This window comes from Pleurodeles waltl, chromosome 3_2 (genome assembly GCF_031143425.1).
Source record: "Pleurodeles waltl isolate 20211129_DDA chromosome 3_2, aPleWal1.hap1.20221129, whole genome shotgun sequence".
Taxonomy (NCBI): domain Eukaryota; kingdom Metazoa; phylum Chordata; class Amphibia; order Caudata; family Salamandridae; genus Pleurodeles; species Pleurodeles waltl.
The window spans coordinates 129,991,376-130,012,994 of NC_090441.1; the positions used below are offsets into that span (position 1 = coordinate 129,991,376).

A 21,619-nucleotide genomic window follows, 5' to 3' on the forward strand; every position below is an offset into this window, starting at 1 on the left:
AACTTACATGATGTAGTATAAGGGAAGGTTTGGGCCTGGAAAGTGGGTGCACTTGCTAGGTCAAATTTGCAGTTTACAACTGCACGTACAGACACTGCAGTGGCAGGCCTGAGACATGTTTACAGGGCTATTCATGTGGGTGGCACAATCAGTGCTGCAGGCGCACTAGTAGCATTTGATTTATAGGCCTTGGGCACACTTGGTACACTATACTAGGGACTTACTAATAAATCGGATATGCCAATCATGGATAAACCAGTCACAAATACATCTTAGACAGAGAGCATATCCATTTTAGCACTGGTTAGCAGTGGTAAAGTGCCCAAAGTCCTATAGCCAATAAAAACAAGTCAGAAAAAATAGGAGGAAGAAGGCATAAAGTTTGGAGAAACCCCTGCAAAAGGGTCAGGTCTAACACAACCCTCATCCAGCCTAAAGCCAGAGTAGACCAATTAATACCTTGATTGACTTTCCGGGTTACGGCAATAGAACATGGGACCTGGCCTGCAACAGCAGGGGCTGCTTCTGGTTCTACGCCTTTCTGAACCCACTTGGATTCCTCTGTCCATAATTTCATGGCCCACTTAGCTAACCAATAAGGAAGCCTTCTCCCCACCTGCGGACCCCATCTGTGCAGCACCTAACCGTAGTTTGCTCACATTTGTATCGCAGTAGGTAGACAGTACCACCATGGCCAACATAGTAGTGTGGTCCAGTCCAATCTTGAGTGCAACTCCAGTCCCCAATCCAGGGGCAACTCTGTCCACAAGGACGGCAACCCACAGTGGCCATTGACAGCGGTCAGTGATGAGAGAAAGGCCTCACCCCTTCCAGCTCTGTGGTTTCTCAGATTGGGGGTTGTGGTAGCCACATGTGACTGGTATCCTTTGCCCACTCCCCCTCCCACCAGTTCAGAAGTGGTATCCTGAGACTGGTCGTCCAACCCAGGGTCTGTACCCTTAGGCCAGAAGGGAGTCAGGGGTGAGTAAGCCATCTCAGAACTCTGTACCTTTCTTTTGGGAGTGGTAGTCCCAGAATCCAGAACTGTCAGGGCACTTGTAGCAGCGGCCCTGCACAATTCTCCCACCAGATCAGGGGTGCTAACCTGCAACTGGTCCCCCAACCCAGGGTCTGTACCCTTAGGCCGAGCATGTGCCTGGCAAGCCAGGACTTCCGGGGGAGTATAAATACCCCCAACCCAGGGAAACACTTTTCTTATGTGCTGTGTTAGAGTCTGCCTGGCGCAGGTGTCTCAGCCCCTAGCCATCTGACAGAGCATCAAGCCCTCTCAAACCAAAAGTGCTGACACCAGGGTAATTTCTGGGGTGGTCTGACCTCACAGCTGGCAACACCTGACCCACTGGTCCTCCCAGTGGGGACTCTATTCCTCCCTCACCCCTCCATCTGGGCTTCTGCACCCTCCTCCCCGGAGTGGTGCTGCCTGACACCAGAACTGGTGAGAAGCTTGTGACAGTACTCCCTCCAAGTTCTCCTGTCACTATGGGACTCCCATCAGTGGATAGTCTCCTGTGGAGTCAGTGGAGCAAAGGGCAACAATAGCATCAGAACCTTTTACGCTATTGTTCCTAATACTGCCATGGTGTGCAGTATCTTAAATAGGGCTTATACATGTTGGTGTTAAGAGGGTGCAAGAAAAGTGATGCTTCACAATGTGAAGCACCACTTTTCTTAAATCTTGGTCCAAGTCTCTGTGTATTTGGACATTTTCTTTAGTACTAGTCATGGTACTTTCACTCCCACCATGTGAGTTGAACTCAGCCCTCCTGTGTTCCAAGTCCAGCTCCTTCAGACTGAGCTCCTGAGCTAAAAGAACTTTCTGCTCCTCAAGGGCCAGTCTCATTTCCTCCAAAGCTTTTTCTCTCTCCTGCTTCATCCTGAGCTCTATCAGCTCCAACCCGAGCTTCCTGTCTCCCCACCTATTCTCTAGCTCCGCTGGAGAAAGACCTGTAGAGGAAACATTGCTGCCAGCTCTAGAGGGAGATTTTCTACCATGCAGGCTGCCCCCCCCCCCACAGGTGATGTTGGTTCCTCCAGCCTTCCCAGGTGCAGAATTTGTTCCTCCTCATCCACTACATCATTCCCGTCCTCCCTATGCTCACCAGCCTTCCTGGCTGTTAACCAGGCCCTCAGCGCCTTTTGCAGCCCAGCTTCTCAGTAAGACCTTTAAAAGGACATTTGAACGTCCTGCAGAACTTTTTGAGCTGAGGCACCACATAGGTTTCCAACCTCTCCTGCTCAAACACCAAGGTGCAGATTTAATAGCCCCTAGTGCCTCCTTGCGCCAAATTAGCCGCATTTTTTTTACCCTAATGAGGCCCAACAAGGCCAAAATTGCCACAACAAATTTACAAAGTGCTGCAATGCATGCATTGCACCTTTGTAATCCTTTGCACTACATTATGCCTGTGCCAGGCATAATGTATGCAAAGGGGGCGTTCCCCCATTAGGGGGCCGAAACAATGGTGTAGGAAGTTGGCTCTGTATATACTATTTCAAAGTAAGAAATAGTGTGTACAGAGTCCAAGGGGTCCCCTTAGAGGTAAGATAGTGGCAAAAAGAGATAATTCAAATGCTCTATTTTGTGGTAGTGAGGTCGAGCAGTAGGCTTATCAGAGGGTAGTGCTAAGCATTTGTTGTGCACACACAGGCAATACATGAGGAACACACACTCAAAGACAATTCCAGGCCAATAGGTTTTTATATAGAAAAATATATTTTCTTAGTTAATTTTAAGAACCACAGGTTCAAGATTTACAAACAATACTTTAAATGAAAGGTATTTCACTCAGGTATTCTAGGAACTTTGAATTATCACAATAGCATGTACAGTTTTGGCAAAAATGGCAATAAGCTATTTTAAAAGTGGACACTGCAAAAATCAACAGTTCCTGGGACAGGTAAGTAAATGTTAAGTTCACAGGTAAGTAAAACACTTACAGAGTTCAAAGTTGGGTCCAAGGTAGCCCACCATTGGGGGTTCAAGGCAACCCCAAAGTTACTACACCAGCAGCTCAGGGCCGGTCAGGTGCAGAGGTCAAAGTGGTGCCCAAAACACATAGGCTTCAATGGAAATAGGGGTGCCCCGGTTCGAGTCTGCCAGCAGGTAAGTACCCGCGACTTCGGAGGGCAGACCTGGGGGATTGTGTAGGGCACCGGGGCGGACACAAGCAGGCACAGAAAGTACACCCTCAGCGGCACAGGGGTGGCCGGGTGCAGAGTGCAAACAGGCGTCGGGTTTTCAATAGGAATCAATGGGGGGTCTCTTCAACAATGCAGGCAGGCACAGGGGGGGGCTCCTCGGGGTAGCCACCACCTGGACTAAGCAGAGGGTTGCCTGGGGGTCGCTCCTGCACTGGAGTTCGGTTCCTTCAGGTCCTGGGGGCTGCAGGTGCAGTGTGGTTCCCAGGCGTCGGGTTCCTTGAAGCAGGCAGTCGCGGTCAGGGGGAGCCTCTGGATTTCCTCTGCAGATGTCGCTGTGGGGGCTCAGAGGGGTCAACTCTGGCTACTCATGGGCTTGCAGTCGCCGGGGAGTCCTCCCTGTAGAGTTAGTTTTCCGCAGGTCGAGCCGGGGGCTTCGGGTGCAGAGTGGAAAGTCTCACGCTTCCGGCGGGAAACGTGTGGTCTTTAAAAGTTGCTTCTTTGTTTCAAAAAGTTGCAGTTTCTTGAACAGGGCCGCTGTTCTCTGGAGCTTCTTGGTGCTTTAGATGCAGGGTAGTCCTCTGAGGCTTCAGAGGTTGCTGGACCCTGTTGGATGCTTCGCTGTTGCAGTTTTTCTTCAAAGTAGGGAAACAGGCCGGTGGGACTGGGCAAAACACAAATGATGGACAGAATGCGGAACCAATCAAACATTCACCCCAGTCACAGATCTTGGTTTAATCCATCGTTCTTTTGCTCACCATGCCACCCCAGTTTAGACCCATCCATATGCAAATCAGTCTTGACCCTGTTCCTCATGGGAACAGTCCAGCCCGAACTGCCAAGCCAGGTCCTCCCTGGACCGGAAACAAGCATCCTGGGACCGGTTTCAGGGTTTCACCCTTCATCAGCCAGGCTAGCTTGAATCCAGTGGCATAGTGAGCCCGGGACCCACGTCTGGGCATTCCTGGCGCACTTATAGCAGCAAAAGCAAAACACAAATGATGGATGGAATGTGGAAGCAATCAAACATTCACCCCCAGTCACAGATCTGGGTTTAATCCATTGTTCTTTTGCTCACCATGCCACCCCAGTTTAGACCCAGCCATATTCAAATCAGTCTTGACCCTGTTCCTCATGGTAACAGTCCAGCCCGAACTGCCAGGCCAGGTCCTCCCTGGACCGGAAACAAGCATCCTGGGACCGGTTTGAGGGTTTCACCCTTCATCAGCCAGGCTATCTTGAATCCAGTGGCATAGTGAGCCCGGGACCCCCGTCTGGACATTCCCGGCGCACTTATGGCAGCAAAAGTCCAGCCCGAACTGCCAGGCCAGGATGCTTGTTTCTGGTCCAGGGAGGACCTGGTCTGGCAGTTCGGACCAGACCGTTCCCATAGGGAACAGCGTCAAGACTGATTTGCATATGGCTGGGTCCAAACTGGAATAGCATGGTGAGCAAAAAAACTGATGGATTAAACCCAGATCCGTGACTGGGGGTGAATATTTGATTTGTTCTGCATTCCGTCCATCAATTGTTTTTTTTGCGGTGGGGCTGGGGGCAAATCAGTTGTCGTCTCCTTCTTCACTCCAGGGCTTCAGGTCAGCAGTCCTTCTTCTTCTTTAGGTTGTAGGAATCTATCTTCTTCGGTTCTGAGAGCCCCTAAATACTCAATTTAGGGGTGTGTTTAGGTCTGGGAGGGCAGTAGCCAATGGCTACTGGCCCTGAGGGTGGCTACACCCTCTTTGTGCCTCCCCCCTGTGGGGAGGGGGCACATCCCTAATCCTATTGGGGGAATCCTCCTTCTACAAGATGGAGAATTTCTAAAAGTAAGAGTCACCTCAGCTCAGGACACCTTAGGGGCTGTCCTGACTGGGGGGTGACTCCTCCTTGTTTTTCTCATTATCTCCTCCAGCCTTGCTGCCAAAAGTGGGGGCAGTGGCCGGAAGGGCGGGCATCTCCACTAGATGGGATGACCTGTGGCACTGTAACAAAGTGGGTGAGCCTTTGAGGCTCACCGCCAGGTGTTACAGTTCCTGCAGGGGGAGATGAGAAGCACCTCCACCCAGTACAGGCTTTGTTCCTGGCCACAGAGTGACAAAGGCACTCTCCCTATGTGGTCAGCACATGTCTGGTGCGTGGCAAAAACTAATCAGCCCACACTGGAGTCGGGTATGTTTTCAGGGGGCATCTCTAAGATGCCCTCTGGGTGTATTTTTACAATAAAGTGCACACTGGCAGCAGAGGGGAGTGCCATTTCGACTTAGTCATTTTCTCCCCACCAGCACACGCAAGCTGGCAAGCAGTGTGTTTGTGCTGAGTGAGAGGTCCCCAGGGTGGCATAAGACATGCTGCAGCTCTTAGAGACCTTTCCTGGCATCAGGACCCTTGGTACCAGGGGTACCAGTTACAAGGGACATACCAGGGTACCAGGGTGCCAGGGTTGTGCCAATTGTGGGGACAAAGGTACAGTTTAGGGAAAGAACCCTGGTGCTGGGGCCTGGTTAGCAGGGTCCCAGCACACTTTTAAATCATAACTTGGCATCAGCAAAGGCAAAAAGTCAGGGGGTAACCATGCCAAGGAGGCATTTCCTTACAAATGGTAAGAGATTTCTTTGCATCATTTTTTACAGCACATTTAAGGCCTGCTCAGGGGACCCTCCCCAGGGACCCACCTCCTCATCCACTGCTAGCTAAGCTTCTATGCTTCAGGGTTCTTGATGCAACCCTCTGTGTGGCTCGCCATGTGGGTCCACTTTGAGCGGAACACAAATGTAATTTCCTGATTACACACATGCTGTCTAGTGACAACGCTCCTTCTTTTTAGAAGTGAAAAAGAGACTATGCCATTTGGGAAACCAATGCTCTCTACTATTCCCAGCCCAGCTCAAGATAATGGTAGATGGCACCACTTCTCTCTTCATGGACCCAAAAGATGCCTAGTACTGGGCAGACCACCATCACGGCGAGATGCTGCAATTGGATATTGCATCTGCACCGCCCTCCTCTGGCTCCCGTGGCCGAAGATGAAAGAAGCCTCGAGCAAAGGCCACTCCCCAGCCATAATCAGCCTCTTTGCCCAATCTGGAACAAATTATCATTGATAGCCGTCGCACCCTCCAGGTAGCAGCTAACCTGAGCACCACTGGGAAGGTCACAGATGATGAACGAGGCCACACATCTTCTCTTCGGATGAAGACCCAAGTTAATCGGAGACTTTTCAGAGAGACTCACAATCAATGCCACTTGTGACACTGCAAACTGCAGACACACTAATTTGATCCCCAGTTCCACACAACGCCATGCATGTAAATGCACCTCAACACAGACACCCATGCACTGTTTCACTAATGATATAGCTTGATATGTCTGTAACTCATCATGCCACTTTCCCTAACCCATTGCACTCCACTACGCCCCCTCAACCAGAGAACCCCGGCGATTATGCACTGGCAGAACAGGGGCCACAACACAAGCAATTAATGTAAGACACCTCCTCCCCAAACCCTGCACATCATTTCCTGCATCTTGTGGGCACTAGGGCTACTCTGCCATATCCAGTATCCATTCGTCCCTCAAGATATTGGATAGTTTGTTGCACAATGTCAAGTTTGGGTGCATCAACTGTTGGGATGGGATATCTGTATTGGGACTGTTACATGGTCTTATTGTGCTCTGTCTTTCTTCAGACATGCAATTCATACTGATTCTTTACATCATTACATATAATAGACACAGAAACACACACCAACATGCACACACACACCCACACACACACACACAGACACACATGCATTCATTTGAATTGCACAGCATTGTGATCAGATATAAGCCTATGAAAACATTAGGGCCCATATTTATACTTTTTGACACAAATCTGCGCTAGCGCAGATTTGCATCAAAAAAGTATAACGCTGGTTACCGCCATTCCAACGCGCCAGCCGGGCGTCATATTTATGGAATGACGGTAGCCGGCGCTGCGGCCTGGTTAGCGCCAAAATAAATTACGCTAACCGGGCAGCGGAGGTGTAGGGAAGACTGGGGGTTGTGCGTCAAAGAATGGTGCATGCCAGGTTAGAGTCAAAAATATTGACTCTAACCTGACTTGCGTCATTTAGTAAAGACAGGAGTCATGCCCCCCTGCCCAATGGCCATGCCCAGGGGACTTCTGCCACTGTGCCCTGGCTATTGGGCACAGTGGCATGTAGGGGGGCCCAAGTTAGGCCCCCCATGCCACTTCTACGTAAATAAAAAAATACTTACCTCTGCTTACCGTAGATGGGTGTCCTCCAGAGGTGGGCGAGGGTGGCAGGGGGTGTCCCTGGGGGCAGGGAAGAGCACCTGTGGACTGCTTCCATGGTCAGAGACCATGGAAATGAGCCCACAGGTCCCTTTACGCCTGCCCTGACCCAGGCATTAAAAAATTACTCTAAACCGGTTTAGAGTCGTTTTTTAAGGCCCTCCCGTGCGTAATTTTTGCACGGGAGTATAAATAAGGCGCAAATGCCTTTGAGTCATTGTTTGCCCGGGAACGCCTACCTTGCATGTCAGGTAGGTTTCCACGGTAAAAAAATTACTCTAAGTTCACAAATTTGGCGCTAGACGGGTCTAGTGCGAAAGTATAAATAGGGAGTTAAGTTTGTGCCACATTTGCGTAAAACAAATGACACAAATCCGGCGCAAACAGAGTATAAATATGCCCCTAGATGTTTAAACACTGAAGTTGTAACCCTTTTCCCATAGGTTTGTAATTGCAATTAAACATTAAGCAGAGTACTTAGTGTATATTGTTCATAGTATAATAAATCTAACTTTAACAAACCCAACAATCATTGTGCTAGCCCTGGTAGGGCATGAGGAGATCAACCCCAAACCTGACCATCACACTGTATTCTACTGGTTGGCATTTGTGACTGTAGTACAAAGCCCAGCATTAAATCTTGTGTGAGATTTCACACAGGCTGCTTTAAAATTCTCTCTGGTTCTTACACATAAGTAAATGTGCCTCGAGGCAGAGAGCATCTTGTGTAAAGCAATGTTTTTGCTTCTCAAGTTGCCTCAAAGTAAAAAGTCACAGATTGTGGTGTAATTTAAATAAATGTAACATCTTGTGCTGGTTCTGTGCTCTGTTTTCAAGTTTCATGTTCCTTTGGTTTCCAGGGAATGTCGTTCTGCAAAATATCATCTTGAAAAAGATCTCAAGGACAAATTCCAAGCTATAACAATTGACGATCATTGCAGCACTTTAACAAACAACAATCCAAATATTGGATATGCATCCAATGTTGTAAGAATTGAGGGCAAGTAAGTAGTTACCTTATTCACTAACTAGGTTGCATTTGAAAATATGTACCATGTAAATAATTGAGAACTGATTTGAAGTACCCACATACTGTGCAATTAAAAGTTAGAGTCAAGTTTGCATAAGGTTATGTATTATTGTAAAAATGCAAAAAAAATTGAATTTCTCAAATTTTAGCTTTACATACTGCTTTTAGGCAATACATGGGTTAGTTTTACATTTCAGGATCAATTAGATCAAATGAAATATTTAGTAAAACTTCACAGAAAATTATTATGTGAAGAGAGGCGTGTTATCAACAAAAAAGTCATGTTACATATTGTTAAAAAAGTATATGTAATCATTTTTCCACAGTGCGGCGGTAGCAAATCATTTTTCACTGACTTGCTTCCAGAGAGGTGTGAAAGGATGTATGGCTTTTTTTACTGACCTTTAATCAAATTTTCATTATTAATTTACATGCTTTGTTTATTAACTGTGTGTCAATAGAGACTGCTTCATGATACAAACATCCCCCACTTGAAGGAGTATCTAGGTGCCCTCAGTGTAAATATCAGAGGAGAAGTCAATGGATTTAAAATGGCAAACATTTCAAAATGTAAAGGTGAAAGGTGATTGGCCTCTGCGACACCACTGCAGAGAAGTCTCCTAGATTAGTCAAAAGGATGATTCAAAACAATTTTGTAGGTCTGGCTCAGGAATGAGGAGAACGAGATGAAGGTTATGTCCTGTATCCCTCGTGAAGTTAAGTGGCAGAAAGATACCTCCAATATCAGTGTAGGAAGCTGGCCTGGTGTGTGGTGGATACATAAGGTACTAACACCTTATACCAGCTCCAGGTATCCCCTATTAGTTTAATGTAGGCAGTGTCTAGAGGCCAGGCTCTCTAGCGGTAGCTGTGGATGAGCAGTCAAAGCCTAACTAGGAGACACGCAAAGTTCATGCAATATCATGGTAGCCACACAGCACTTACACATATGAAAGAAAACACTTAGGGGCATATTTAAACTTTTTTTGTGCAAAACTGCCCTAACGCAGTTTTGCACCAAAAGGTTTACCGCCGGCTTGCGCCAGCCGGGCTCCATATTTATGGAATGCCGCAAGCCGGCGATAAGCTTGGGCTAGCGTCAACAAAAATGACGCTAGATGGGTGTGGGTGCGAATAGGAGGTTGTGCATCAAAAAATTAAGAAAGGCTGGTTTGCGGCAAAAAAAATGCAGCTAACCAGCTTTGCGTCATTTCCAGGAGCACAACCATCCTAAAACAGGACTCCTGTCTTAGAAAAGACAAGAGTCATGCCCACCACCCCAATGGCCAACACAGAGGACCAGTGTCCGCTGGGCATGGCCATTGCACCCAGTGCCACGCAGGGAGCCCCTTGTTGGGCCCCCAATAGCACTTTAAAAAAAAAATAACAAAAATACTTACCCTACTTACCTGGGATGGGGTCCCCATCCTCTGGTGTCCCTCTGGTGTGGGTGTTCCCGGGGTGTGGGGTGGGCACCTGTGGAACCATTCCATGGTGTTTGACCATGGAAATGGCTCCACAGGTCCCCTAACGCTTGGTCTGACCCAGACGGTAAATAATGGTGCTAAGCAAGCTTAACGCCATTATTTGGGTCCGTCTCCCACCTGTGCTTTGTTTTAGCACAGGGGGATAAATATGGCGCTATGGGAATAGCGTCACTTTTTGGATGGGAACGCCTACCTTGCATCTCATTTACGGAAGGTGGGTTTACGCATCCAAAAAATGGTGCAAGCTCCAATATTTTGAAGCGAAACGGGTGTAGCGTCAAAATATAAATATGGAGTTAAGTTTGCGCTGAATCTGCGTTAAAAAAATTATGCAGATTCAGCGCAGAGTATAAATATGCCCCCCAGTGTTACAAAAATAAAGGTACTTTATTTTAGTGGCTCAATTACTAAAAAGTACTAGAGAGGCAACCCTCCAATAGGAGGTAAGTAACACACTAGATATGTACACTAGTGTTGGACCTGGCTTTTTGACAGGGTCATCCCCAAACTTTTTGCCTCCTTCCTCCTATTTTTTTCTGACCTGTTGTTGTTGGCTTTTGACCTCTGGGCACTTTACCACTGCTAACAAGTGCTAACGTGCATATGCTCTCTTTGTAAATTGTACTATTGATTGGTTTATCCATGATTGGCTATTTAATTTACTTATAATTTCCTAGTAGAGTGTACTATATGTGCCTAGGGCCTGTAGATTAAATGCTACTAGTGGGCCTGCAGCACTGGTTGTGCCACCCACTTCAGTAGCCCCTTAACCTTGTCTCAGGCCTGCCATTGCAAGGCCTGTGTGTTCAGTTTCACTGTCACTTCGACTTGGCGTTTAAAAGTACTTGTCAAGCCTAGAACTCCCCTTTTTCTACACATAAGTCACCCCTAATGTGTGCCCTAGGTAACCCCTAGAGCAGGGTGCTGTGTGGGTAAAAGGCAGGACATGTACCTGTGTAGTTATATGTCCTGGTAGTGTAAAACTCCTAAATTCGTTTTTACACTACTGTGAGGCCTGCTCCATTCATAGGCTAACATTGGGGCTGCCCACATACACTGTTGAAGTGGCAGCTGCTGATCTGAAAGGAGCAGGAAGGTCATATTTAGTATGGCCAGAATGGTAATATAAAATCCTGCTGACTGGTGAAGTCGGATTTAATATTACTATTCTAGAAATGCCACTTTTAGAAAGTGAGCATTTCTTTGCATTTAAATATTTTTGTGCCCTTCAATCCACGTCTGGCTAGGTTTAGTTGACAGCTCCTTGTGCATTCACTCAGACACACCCCAAACACAGGGTACTCAGCCTCACTTGCATACGTCTGCATTTTGAATGGGTCTTCCTGGGCTGGGAGGGTGGAGGGCCTGCCCTCACACAAAGGACGGCCACACCCCCTACTGGGACTCTGGCAGACAGGATTAAACTGAAAGGGGGCTTGGTGCATTTCTTAGACACTCTTTGAAGGAACCCCCACTTCCAAGGCACAACTTAGTATAAAACAGGGCCTCTGCCCTACCTCATCAGACACTTGCTGGAGAAGAAACCTGAACCAGAAACTACATCCTGCCAAGAAGAACTGCCTCGTTGCTCAAAGGACTCACCTGTCTGCTTTCTACAAAGGACTGCTGCCTTGCTGTTGGCCTGCCGCCTTGCTGAACTCTTGTCTGACTGTGAAAGTGCTCTCCAAGGGCTTGGATAGAGCTTGCCTCCTGTTCCCTGAAGTCTCAGGACCAAAAAGACTTCTCTTTTTCACTTGGAAGCTTCGCGCGCTGAAATTTTCGACACACAGCTTGTTCCGCGGTGAGAAAAACGCCGCACCCCGACAATGATTGACGCGACGCCTTCGGGACGACCGGAACTTCGACACACGGCCTCGCAAGGACAACGCCGCCCGACCTCCATAGGAGAAATCGACGTGACGCCTGCTGTGAGAGCGAAACTTCGACGCACAGCCCCGCAGAACGATGCACAGCCGGAAAACAAGCAGGAGAATCCACGCACAGACCCATAGAAAGAGACTGTCCGCGCACCGGAAAACGACGCACGACTTCTCCGCGTGAAAAATAACGACGCAAGTCTGTGCGTGCTGGGGAGAAATCGATGCACACACTATTTTTCCACGTATCTCTTCTTCTGCGGGCCTTTGCGGAGATTTTCCACCAGAAACCAGGCACTTTGTGCTTGAAAGAGACTTTGGGGGTCATTCTGACCCCGGCGGTCCTGGACCGCCGGGGCCAGGGTTGGCGGGAGCACCGCCAACAAGCTGACGGTGCCCCGCAGGGCATTCTGACCGCGGCGGTTCAGCCGCGGTCAGAAAGGGAAAACCGGCGGTCTCCCGCCGGTTTTCCGCTGCCCTGTAGAATCCTCCATGGCGGCGCAGCTCGCTGCGCCGCCATGGGGATTCTGACACCTGCCGCCAGGAACAGGATGGCGGTATGGGGTGTCGTGGGGCCCCTGGGGGCCCCTGCAGTGCCCATGCCAATGGCATGGGCACTGCAGGGGCCCCCGTAAGAGGGCCCCACTTTGTATTTCAGTGTCTGCTTTGCAGACACTGAAATACGCGACGGGTGCCACTGCACCCGTCGCACCTTCCCACTCCGCCGGCTCAATTCTGAGCCGGTGTCCTAGTGGGAAGGCTGTTTTGCACTGGGCTGGCGGGCGGCCTTTTGGCGGTCGCCCGCCAGCCCAGTGCAAAACCCAAAATACCCTCAGCGGTCTTGCGACTGCGGAGTGGTATTTTGGAGGGGGGAACTCTGGTGGGCGGCCTCTGCCGCCCGCCAGGGTGAGAATCACCCCCTTTGTTTGCTTTTTTTAAAGACTTAAGACACTATGGGGGTTATTCCAACTTTGGAGGAAGTGGTAATCCGTCCCAAAAGTGACGGTAAAGTGACGGATATACCACCAGCCGTATTACGAGTCCATTATATCCTATGGAACTCGTAATACGGCTGGTGGTAAATCCGTCACATTTGGGACGGATTACCACCTCCTCCAAAGTTGGAATAACCCCCTATATATCACTTTTCAGTGATATCTTTACAAATTCATATTGCATCTTTGATCGTTTTGACCTGCAAATACCCAGATAAATATTAGATATTTTTTCAAACACTGTGTGGTGTATTTTTGTGGTGTTATATTATGGTATTGTATGAATTATTGCACAAATGCTTTACACATTGCCTTCTAAGTTAAGCCTGACTGCTAGTGCCAAGCTACCAGAGGGTGGGCACAGGCTGATTTTGGATTGTGTGTGACTTACCCTGACTAGAGTGAGGGTTTTTGCGTGGACAGAGGGCAACCTGACTGCCAACCAAAAACCCCATTTCTAACAACTAGTAATCAGTAATAGGCATAGGAAGTGATAGGAAACAGTGCAAATGCAAATAGACAATAGTGACCGTAGGGTGGGCCCAAACCATATACTAAACAAAATGAAATACAAACACATGACCCCCACCTAGGTAAGTAGAATGTGTAGAGGGGAGATGGGGGTACTAGGAAACCCCAAAGGTTTGACAGTACCCTCTAGCAACCAGGAAGAAAGTAGTAAGTTACTGGATTTTACCCACACCACCCAAAAGGAAGGAAAAGAAGAAAATGCAACACCAGACAAGACTGCAAGAAACCAATGGTGGATTCCTGAAGAGGAAGACCTGTGGAAGAAGTCACAGAAGAGTCCAGGGAGAGCAGGCGCTACCCACGCAGCTGTGGTTGCAGCACTTGGCCAGTGGTAGGACGAAGACGGTCAGGAATGCATCCCTGGAACAGGTGAAGAGTTCCTGGAGGATGCAGTCGATGTCCCTCACCAGATGGATGGCTGCAGACGGTCAGTGGCGTGGTAAAGCCACCAACAAGCCTTGTCAAAGGCAGAAGTCATGGTGAAGCAAAAGTGGAGCTGCCGGGGACCAGCAAGGTCCAGGAGGACTCAACCCATGGAGGGAGTCCAAGGGGGACCCTCAGCAAGGCAGAGAAGATGAGGCAGCCCCCACAGGAGATCCACTGGATGAGGAACCAGGAGTCGCAGAGGAGCCAATGCAGCAAAACTGGAAAAGGGTCCCACGCCGCAGGAGAAGCACGCAGAGGGCTGTGCGTCACAGGAAGAAGTACTGTGGCTACATGGAGCATGAAGATCCCTTGGAGGAGATGTAACAAGCCTAGGTAGCTGCAAGAGACGTGGTGCACGGGGATACTGTCCTGCATGGGAAGCCAAGGGCTTAACTCCATCAAAGTTGGACATGTGACAGAGAGGACCAAGAGAACTATGCTTGAGCACCACCCTTGATGCAGGATCCACTCAACTCGGGATGAGAGGAGATCCTTGCAGTTGGTGCCTGTAGATGTAGGGGAGTGACTCCTTCACTCCAGGGGAGATTCCTTTTTCCTTCTCATGCAGACTGAAGAATTGCCACCCTCAGAGGATGCACAGCTGGGGAAATTTGCAGAAGCTGGAAGCAGCCATGGAAACAATGTTGCAAACAGAGGGGGTCATTCCGACCCTGGCGGTAATTACCGCCAGGGCCGGGGTCGGCGGTAGCACCGCCAACAGGCTGGCGGTGCTCCGCCGGGCATTCTGACCGTGGCGGTACAGCCGCGGCCAGAAGCGGAAAGCCGGCGGTGTACCGCCGACTTTCCGCTGCCCATGGGAATCCGCCATGGCGGCGCAGCTTGCTGCGCCGCCATGGGGATTCTGGCACCCCATACCGCCATCCTGTTCCTGGCGGTTCGCCCGCCAGGAACAGGATGGCGGTATGGGGTGTCGTGGGGCCCCTTGGGGCCCCTGCAGTGCCCATGCCAATGGCATGGGCACTGCAGGGGCCCCCATAAGAGGGCCCCACAAAGAATTTCAGTGTCTGCTTTGCAGACACTGAAATTCGCGACGGGTGCAACTGCACCCGTCGCACCTTCCCACTCCGCCAGCTCCATTCGGAGCCGGCTTCCTCGTGGGAAGGGTGTTTCCCACTGGGCTGGCGGGCGGCCTTTTGGCGGTCGCCCGCCAGCCCAGTGGGAAACCCAGAATGACCGCCGCGGTCTTTTGACCGCGGTACGGTCTTCTGGCGGTTCCAGCTTGGCGGGCAGCTCCCGCCGCCCGCCAAGCTTAGAATCAGGGCCAGAGTCTTTGTTGTGTATGCAGATTGTCGGTTCCTGGAGGGTCCTGTTGCGGTTCCAGTGGGTAGAAGTCGAAGTAGAGGCTGCAGAGGAGTCCTGCTGGAATCCTGCAAGCCAAATCTGAGGACCCACCCAAGAGAGAGACCCTAAATAGCCCTGAAAGGGGGATTGGTCACCCAGCTAGGTGACCACCTATCAGGAGGGGGTCACCTGCCTGACCTGGCCACTGGGATGCTCTCATAGGTCCCTGCCAACCTTGGATTCAAGATGGCTGAACCCAGGGACCCTCTGGATGAGCTCTGGGCACCCTTGGCATGGTGGTGGACAGGGGAGTGGTCACTCCCTTTTCCATTGTCTAGTTTCACTCCAGAGCTGGGACTGGAGATCCCTGAACTGATGTAGACTAGTTTATGCACGGAGGGCACCAAATGTGCCCTTCAAAGCATACCAGTGGCTTGGGGAGGTTACCCCTCCCTAGTCATGTAACACCTATTTCCAAAGGGAGAGGATGTAAACCCCACTCTCCAAAAGGAAATCTTTTCTTCTGCCTTCCTGGGCTTGAGCTGTTCGAGCAGCAGGAGGGCAGAAACCTGTCTGAGGGGTGGCAGCAGTTTGGGCTGCACAGAAAACCTCAGAAGGCTGATAGGAGCAATGCTGGGAGCCCCCAGAGTGCATGGAATCATACTTCCAATACTGGCAACAGTATTGGGGTATGATTCTGACATGTTTAATACCAAACATGCCTAGGTTAGGAGTTACCATTATGTAGCTGGACATAGGTAATGACCTATGTCCAGTACATGCATAAAATGACGTCCCCGCAATCACGAAGTCCAAAAAATGGAACAGGAGTTCGTAGGAATACCTCTGCTAGTGCAGGGGTGCCCTCACACACAGGTACTTTCACCCTGCCCTATGGGCTAAGAAGGCCCGCCACAGGGGTGACATACAGTGACCTGGTGCAGTGACCTGTAGTGAAAAGGGTGCAGGCACCCTTTCACGCAAGCTGCAAATGGCAGGCCTGCGGATACAATTTACATGGGCTCCCCATGGGTGGCATAATACATGCTGCATCTTCCTCCTCCTCCCCCTGGCTACCAGCATGGTCCTGGTCATCCTGGAGGAGCAGGCCCAGATGCAGACTCTTTTAGGGTTCCTCCCTGCCTTCAGTTTTCTCTTAGCACACATCTCTCTCAATTCCAGAAAGGTCAGGTTCTCACAGGGAGAATCCATGGTCTGAGATGTGTACTTTGTTGAAGACTGCGCTAACGCAGTTTTGCGTCATTTTTTCTTAACACCGGCTAACGCCATTCCTTAGAGCCAACTTTGCACCATATTTATTAAATGACGCAAGATGGCGCTAAGGAAAGACGAGCGTCTAAAAAAAAAACACGTTAGCCAGTCAGGGATGCCGTTAGGGAAAATGGCACTAATAGGTCTGGAATGACGTTAGGCATGCACGTTTTTTGCCACAAAATGATTCAAGTCTAAGAGTAGACAGGAGTTATTACCACCACCCCAATGCCCACCACAGGGGACTAGTGTCCTCTGGGCAAGCCCAACATACCCAGTGCCAGGCAGAGGGCCCCTAGTAAGGGGCCCCCAATGGCACTTACAAACAAATACTTATACTTACCTGAACTTACCTGGGATGGTGTCCCCCTCCTGTAGTGTCCCTGTGGCTTGGGGTGGGCATCTATGTGTCCATTCCTTGGTGTCCGACCATGGAAATGGGCCTACCTGCACCCTAACGCCTGGTTTGACCCAGGTTTTAAATAAAGGCACGAAGCAGGTATAGCACCATTATTAAGGTCCACCTCCTCCTTGCACGTCGTTTCTGCGCTTGGAGATAAATATGGCGCTAGGGGGTTAGCATTGTGTTTAGGACAGGAACACCTATCTTGCATCTCATTGATGCAAGGTGGATTTGCGCATCCTAAACATGGCGTTAGCTCCAATATTTTGACGCTAGACGGGTCTACAATATTGTGGCCTGCACTGTATTCTAAGCCCTAATTGCAACCAAATAGCCAATTATAAAGCCCCAAAAAGGGGGAATGTGCATGACCATTAATTACCATTAATCCTTTTTTTGTAAACCACATCTGCAAACTGTTTTTAAACCTTTTGGTTTTCTTGACTTTATGATTTTCACACTTTATGTAATTTCATTTCACATGCACCTTTTGCCCTTATTTCACATAGGGCACCATATGTGTAAAAATAATAACTTGCTATTTTGCTAAAATAATAACAATTTTGAGAATGTATATTGTGGTCAGGCCTACGTTATTGAATTAATCAATTGTTTGAGCATTGATTGAAGCAATTTGTATATTTTGCTGTTAACATTTTGTTGGTCTGACATAACCATTGTTACATATATCTTACACTACCCAGGTTCTGAGGAATACAGGGTTATTCCATTGATAGTACATAAAAATAGATTTTTAAAAGTCTTTGATCAAGTGGTTTGTGAACGCAGGTAAAATAGTAAAGCTTTTTGTCCTTTTTAAAACACTGTTTTATCATCCTAAATGTATCTTACTGTGAGTTGAATATTCCGTCAATCATTTGTTAGCTATGCAGACTTTAAGCTGCGTCATTCTATGCTTGAGGGCAAGGTGGGAAAAGAAGCAGTGGTAAGGCAGAAACCCCACATTAAAAAAAAACAGAAGCAGCAATCACCTCGTAGCATACACAACCGTCAAGAATGAGTTAGTCTTCGCCCGGCGGCGAAATGTTCGCAAATCCATGTTTTGGAAGATTTATGTAGTGTTTCATTTTCCACTTTAGTTTCTGTGCAAAGTAGGTTGCGGACTTCATCAAAAGTGTTTTTGTAGTCATCCTTCCTTCAGTTCTCTGTAATAGAGAAACACTGCTGAGTTTATGTTTTTTTTTGTGGGGGGGGCGGGGTAATTTTGTCTTTCAGTTAGTCAGTCTGAGGAAGATTACAGGGTCTGACAGCAAAAGATAATACTTATGATCTTCCAATATCCGGATTCAATATCTAGGGAAAATACTAGAAAAGGTAGTGTATACATAACTATAAGTTATCATAGAGATTCTATCGAAGTGTCTTTAGACCATATCATAGCACAGAGGAAGTAGTAACATCAGTTCTGGGTGACCTGGGAGACTAACAGACCAGGGCAGCAGTGGAACGTTGATCCTCTTGGATCTTCGTACATCTAGCCTGGCGCAGCTATAATGTGGTTCAAGGGTTTACAAAGTGGTACAATGCATGCATTGCACCACATTGTAAATATGGTGCACAAATTGGCCTCATTGGGCCACATTAGCGTCATAAAATATTACTCTACTGTGGTGCAAGGAGGTGCTAAGTTCTCTTAAATCTGGGCCGTAGATTTTTAGGTCTGACTTGACAGTTCAACTGTCACGTGACCTCTGAACATAGTCCAATTTAAACCTACAGTTATTTGCTTCAGCACCCATGCATATGCATTCCCATGCAATCTACTTGTAATGCTTCACATTACCAATAAGACTATTGACCTTGTCAGTGCTTGTTTGATTTTCTGGCTTGCCACCTCTACATACAAGTAGCAAGGTCCTCAAAGACAGAACTAGCTTGTAGCAAGTTCTAGAGCCCTTGTAGTAATTCCAGTAATCATATTACACAAATATAGGTCTTCGATCAGCACGCAAAATGTGTCACTGAACAGCATTACATTTTCACCTATAGGATGCTGAAAATAAAATAGTCTCATTTAGGCAGCCCTGGAAAACTTTAGAGGAACGTTTACACATCTTAGAAGGAATACCGGTCCTCGACGCTGTGTGGCAGCAATGCACCATAGATTGCGAATCCTAAAAACTCAGAACAACCTAGATCTCATAATGCTCCTGTAGAGGAGAACTCTGCTTTTTTTCGATGCTGTAGTGCTGAGAGGAGGGGACAGACGTCTTATTAAGACTCAAGAAAACCCTTTCAAGCCCCTGCTCGTCCGGAGGTCTGCTTTCTGGAAGAGTTCCAAATATGTTGAACAGAATGACTAGGAAAGCTGTGGAGACAAGTTACAAGTGGCCTCCCGAAGACAAAAGAGCCTTCTTTGCTGTATAGAGTTGTGGCGAAGTGTAGTTCTCAGTTTAACAAACCAATGAGTAAAAGAAATTACGTTCTTCATGTAATATTTGCTGTTAATTGAGATACATGCGGCAAAAGCATATTTGTAAACACCTTCACCCAGTGCTAAATCAGATCTACCAACTTAAAAAAAAAATCACCATCTGAAGAGGGAGTGCGGCCTTGGTGGGGGTGGGGCTTCATGCAAAGAACTGTCTAAGAGGCACTTCTGACCCCCCTCCCCCGTCAAGAAAAACAAATGCTGAAGAGGGTGCGACAGACAGGGGTGTAGCTTCAGTTGGAGGCTCTGTTTGGGGTGTGTAGTGAGCCACCCGGTCGCTACATTAAAATGTAGCACACATTCACCGAGGGTATAAATAAATGTGCTAGCGCGGGTGAGGGCAGTTGCACGTACAGTGAACAAGCGGGTGTTTCATTGTCTGTAACGCAAGCATGGTGAGGCCTGTGAGGCCTGGTGTTTGTAGGGTTGCAGGCCGTAAAGATAACACGTGAGTCAGTTAGTTTTTTAACAGCCCGTTTACTTAGTTATATCCGTGGGCCTGAATGCCCTTTCCCGCCCTGGTTCCGCACTTAAATACCTTCGGCTACTTCATGCCGGAGTGCGGCCACAAAGACCCTATGAGGAGGGGTAATCCTCATTATACAGCTGCGAACCCTCGCAGGGTGGGCTGGCCCAAACACGGGCCAACACTACATTTCTCTCCAACTGGAAACAAACAAAACAAAAACCCAAAAGCAGTTCACTTAGAGAACATAGTCAGCATTCAGTGGACACTAATGGTGGTGACCAACACCCAGGCGTTCCTTATGGGTCTTCTTCAGTCAGCCACGAAATCTGCATAGGGAAGGGTTGGGGTTGTACCTCAGATGGTACTGCCTGCCTCCATACCTCCCTGACAGTGGCCTCTGGCTCCTCCTGGTGCTGGACGGCTCTCCTTCCAGGGTGGGGGCTCCCACTGGCGCTGACAGTGATGAGTTCATCGCACCTGTTGGCTCGATGGGGCACCATCAGCCGCCGAGGACCTTTGTCCTGCAGGGGTGTCGGGTCAAGCTAGGGCATCCTCCTGGTCACTTTCGGCTCCTCTTCCGCTGTCACCATCGTTCCCCTAATAGCGGTCACAGTCCCCGGATCTGTCTCGAAAAGCAACCAGAACTTCTCTCCGGGGTGTCAGTCTAGCACCAAGATGGTGTCCCCCACTTGGATAGGAATTACTCGGGCCCTCCGCTTCCGAGATGCGTGTTCATTAGTGCGAGACTTCTGCCACGTGGATTGGCTCTGGGGCGGTGGCTGAGGTGTCCACAAAGGGTGGTGTAGGATGACGTCGGTCACTACCCTACCGAAGCCGATCTGGCTCGGGGTCGCGACAGTGGTGGCATAGGGTATGACCAGGTACTCCTGGAGAAATGTGTATATGGCACTTTCGACGTTCTGCGATTCGGCTGTGGCTATGCTGGTTACCTTGGTTAGTGCCTTGACAAACTGTTCCACTTCTCCATTTGCCTGTGGCCAGCTAGGCTTGATCCGGCGTTGTTTTGTGTTTCTCAATCTTAGAAAGTCTGCCCCCTCCCGGCTGTTGAATGGGGGCCCATTGTCCGTGCTGACCTCTCCGAAAAGACCATGGGTAGCCATTAGCTTTTCCATCTTAGGGATGACTGTGGATGCTGAGTGGACTGCACAATAATCATCCACCACCACTAATGAATAATCATCCATCACCACTAGTACGTAAGATTCATCGGGCAGGCTCCCAAAGTCTGTGCTTACCCTCTGCCACAGGGCGGTGGGGCCATCCTCCGTAATGACTGGTGGCTGGGGGTCTGGCATTCCACTGGCTTGGCAGACAAGACACCCTTTTACCACATCCTCTTCTTGCTGGTCTAGACCGGGGAACCAGACCTTGCTCCAGGGCGGGTTCTTCGACTTGACGACACCCTGGTGTGCTCCAAGTGCTAGTGACACGGCTCTGGATGTCAGGCAAGAAGGTATTACAAGGCAGAGCCCTCGCAACAGGCACCCCTCTTCGCTCAATGATAGCTCATGCCTAACATTGAAAAGAGCCTGATGTTTGGCTGTGGTATCTGCAGTGTGAAAAACTGCAGGATGTTGCAGCAGGCACCAGTCACCCGATCTGGTAGCCTCTATGGCCATCTGTAGGCAGTCATCTTGGTTTATGGCTTCCACCACTTCGGAGAGCGGTATGGGCAGCAGCCTGGCCCTGTCAACTACCAACCGAACGTACTCTTCAGTCTCTAAAGCTTCTTCAGCTTCCTGGGGGGTAGCTGGGTGGGCATGGCGTGACAGGAAATCTGCAGGGTTTCAAGTGCCTGGTTGATATTCCATGGAAAAGTTTAATTCCTTCAGCTGCAGTATCCACTTTTCGATCCATGGCGGCAGCTTCGATGAAGACCCTTTAAAGAGGGCAACTAGTAA

General features: G+C 48.9%; 1 protein-coding gene across 1 annotated transcript in view; it reads left to right on the plus strand.

Annotated features, from left to right (window-relative positions):
- Nucleotides 1–21,619, plus strand: part of TEKT1 (tektin 1) — a 221,429-nt gene that overhangs the window by 114,995 nt on the left and 84,815 nt on the right. The window contains exon 5 of the mRNA XM_069226981.1: nucleotides 8,314–8,457. Within this exon, the coding sequence (XP_069083082.1) occupies nucleotides 8,314–8,457 (144 nt within the window). The remainder of the gene's footprint in view (nucleotides 1–8,313; nucleotides 8,458–21,619) is intronic.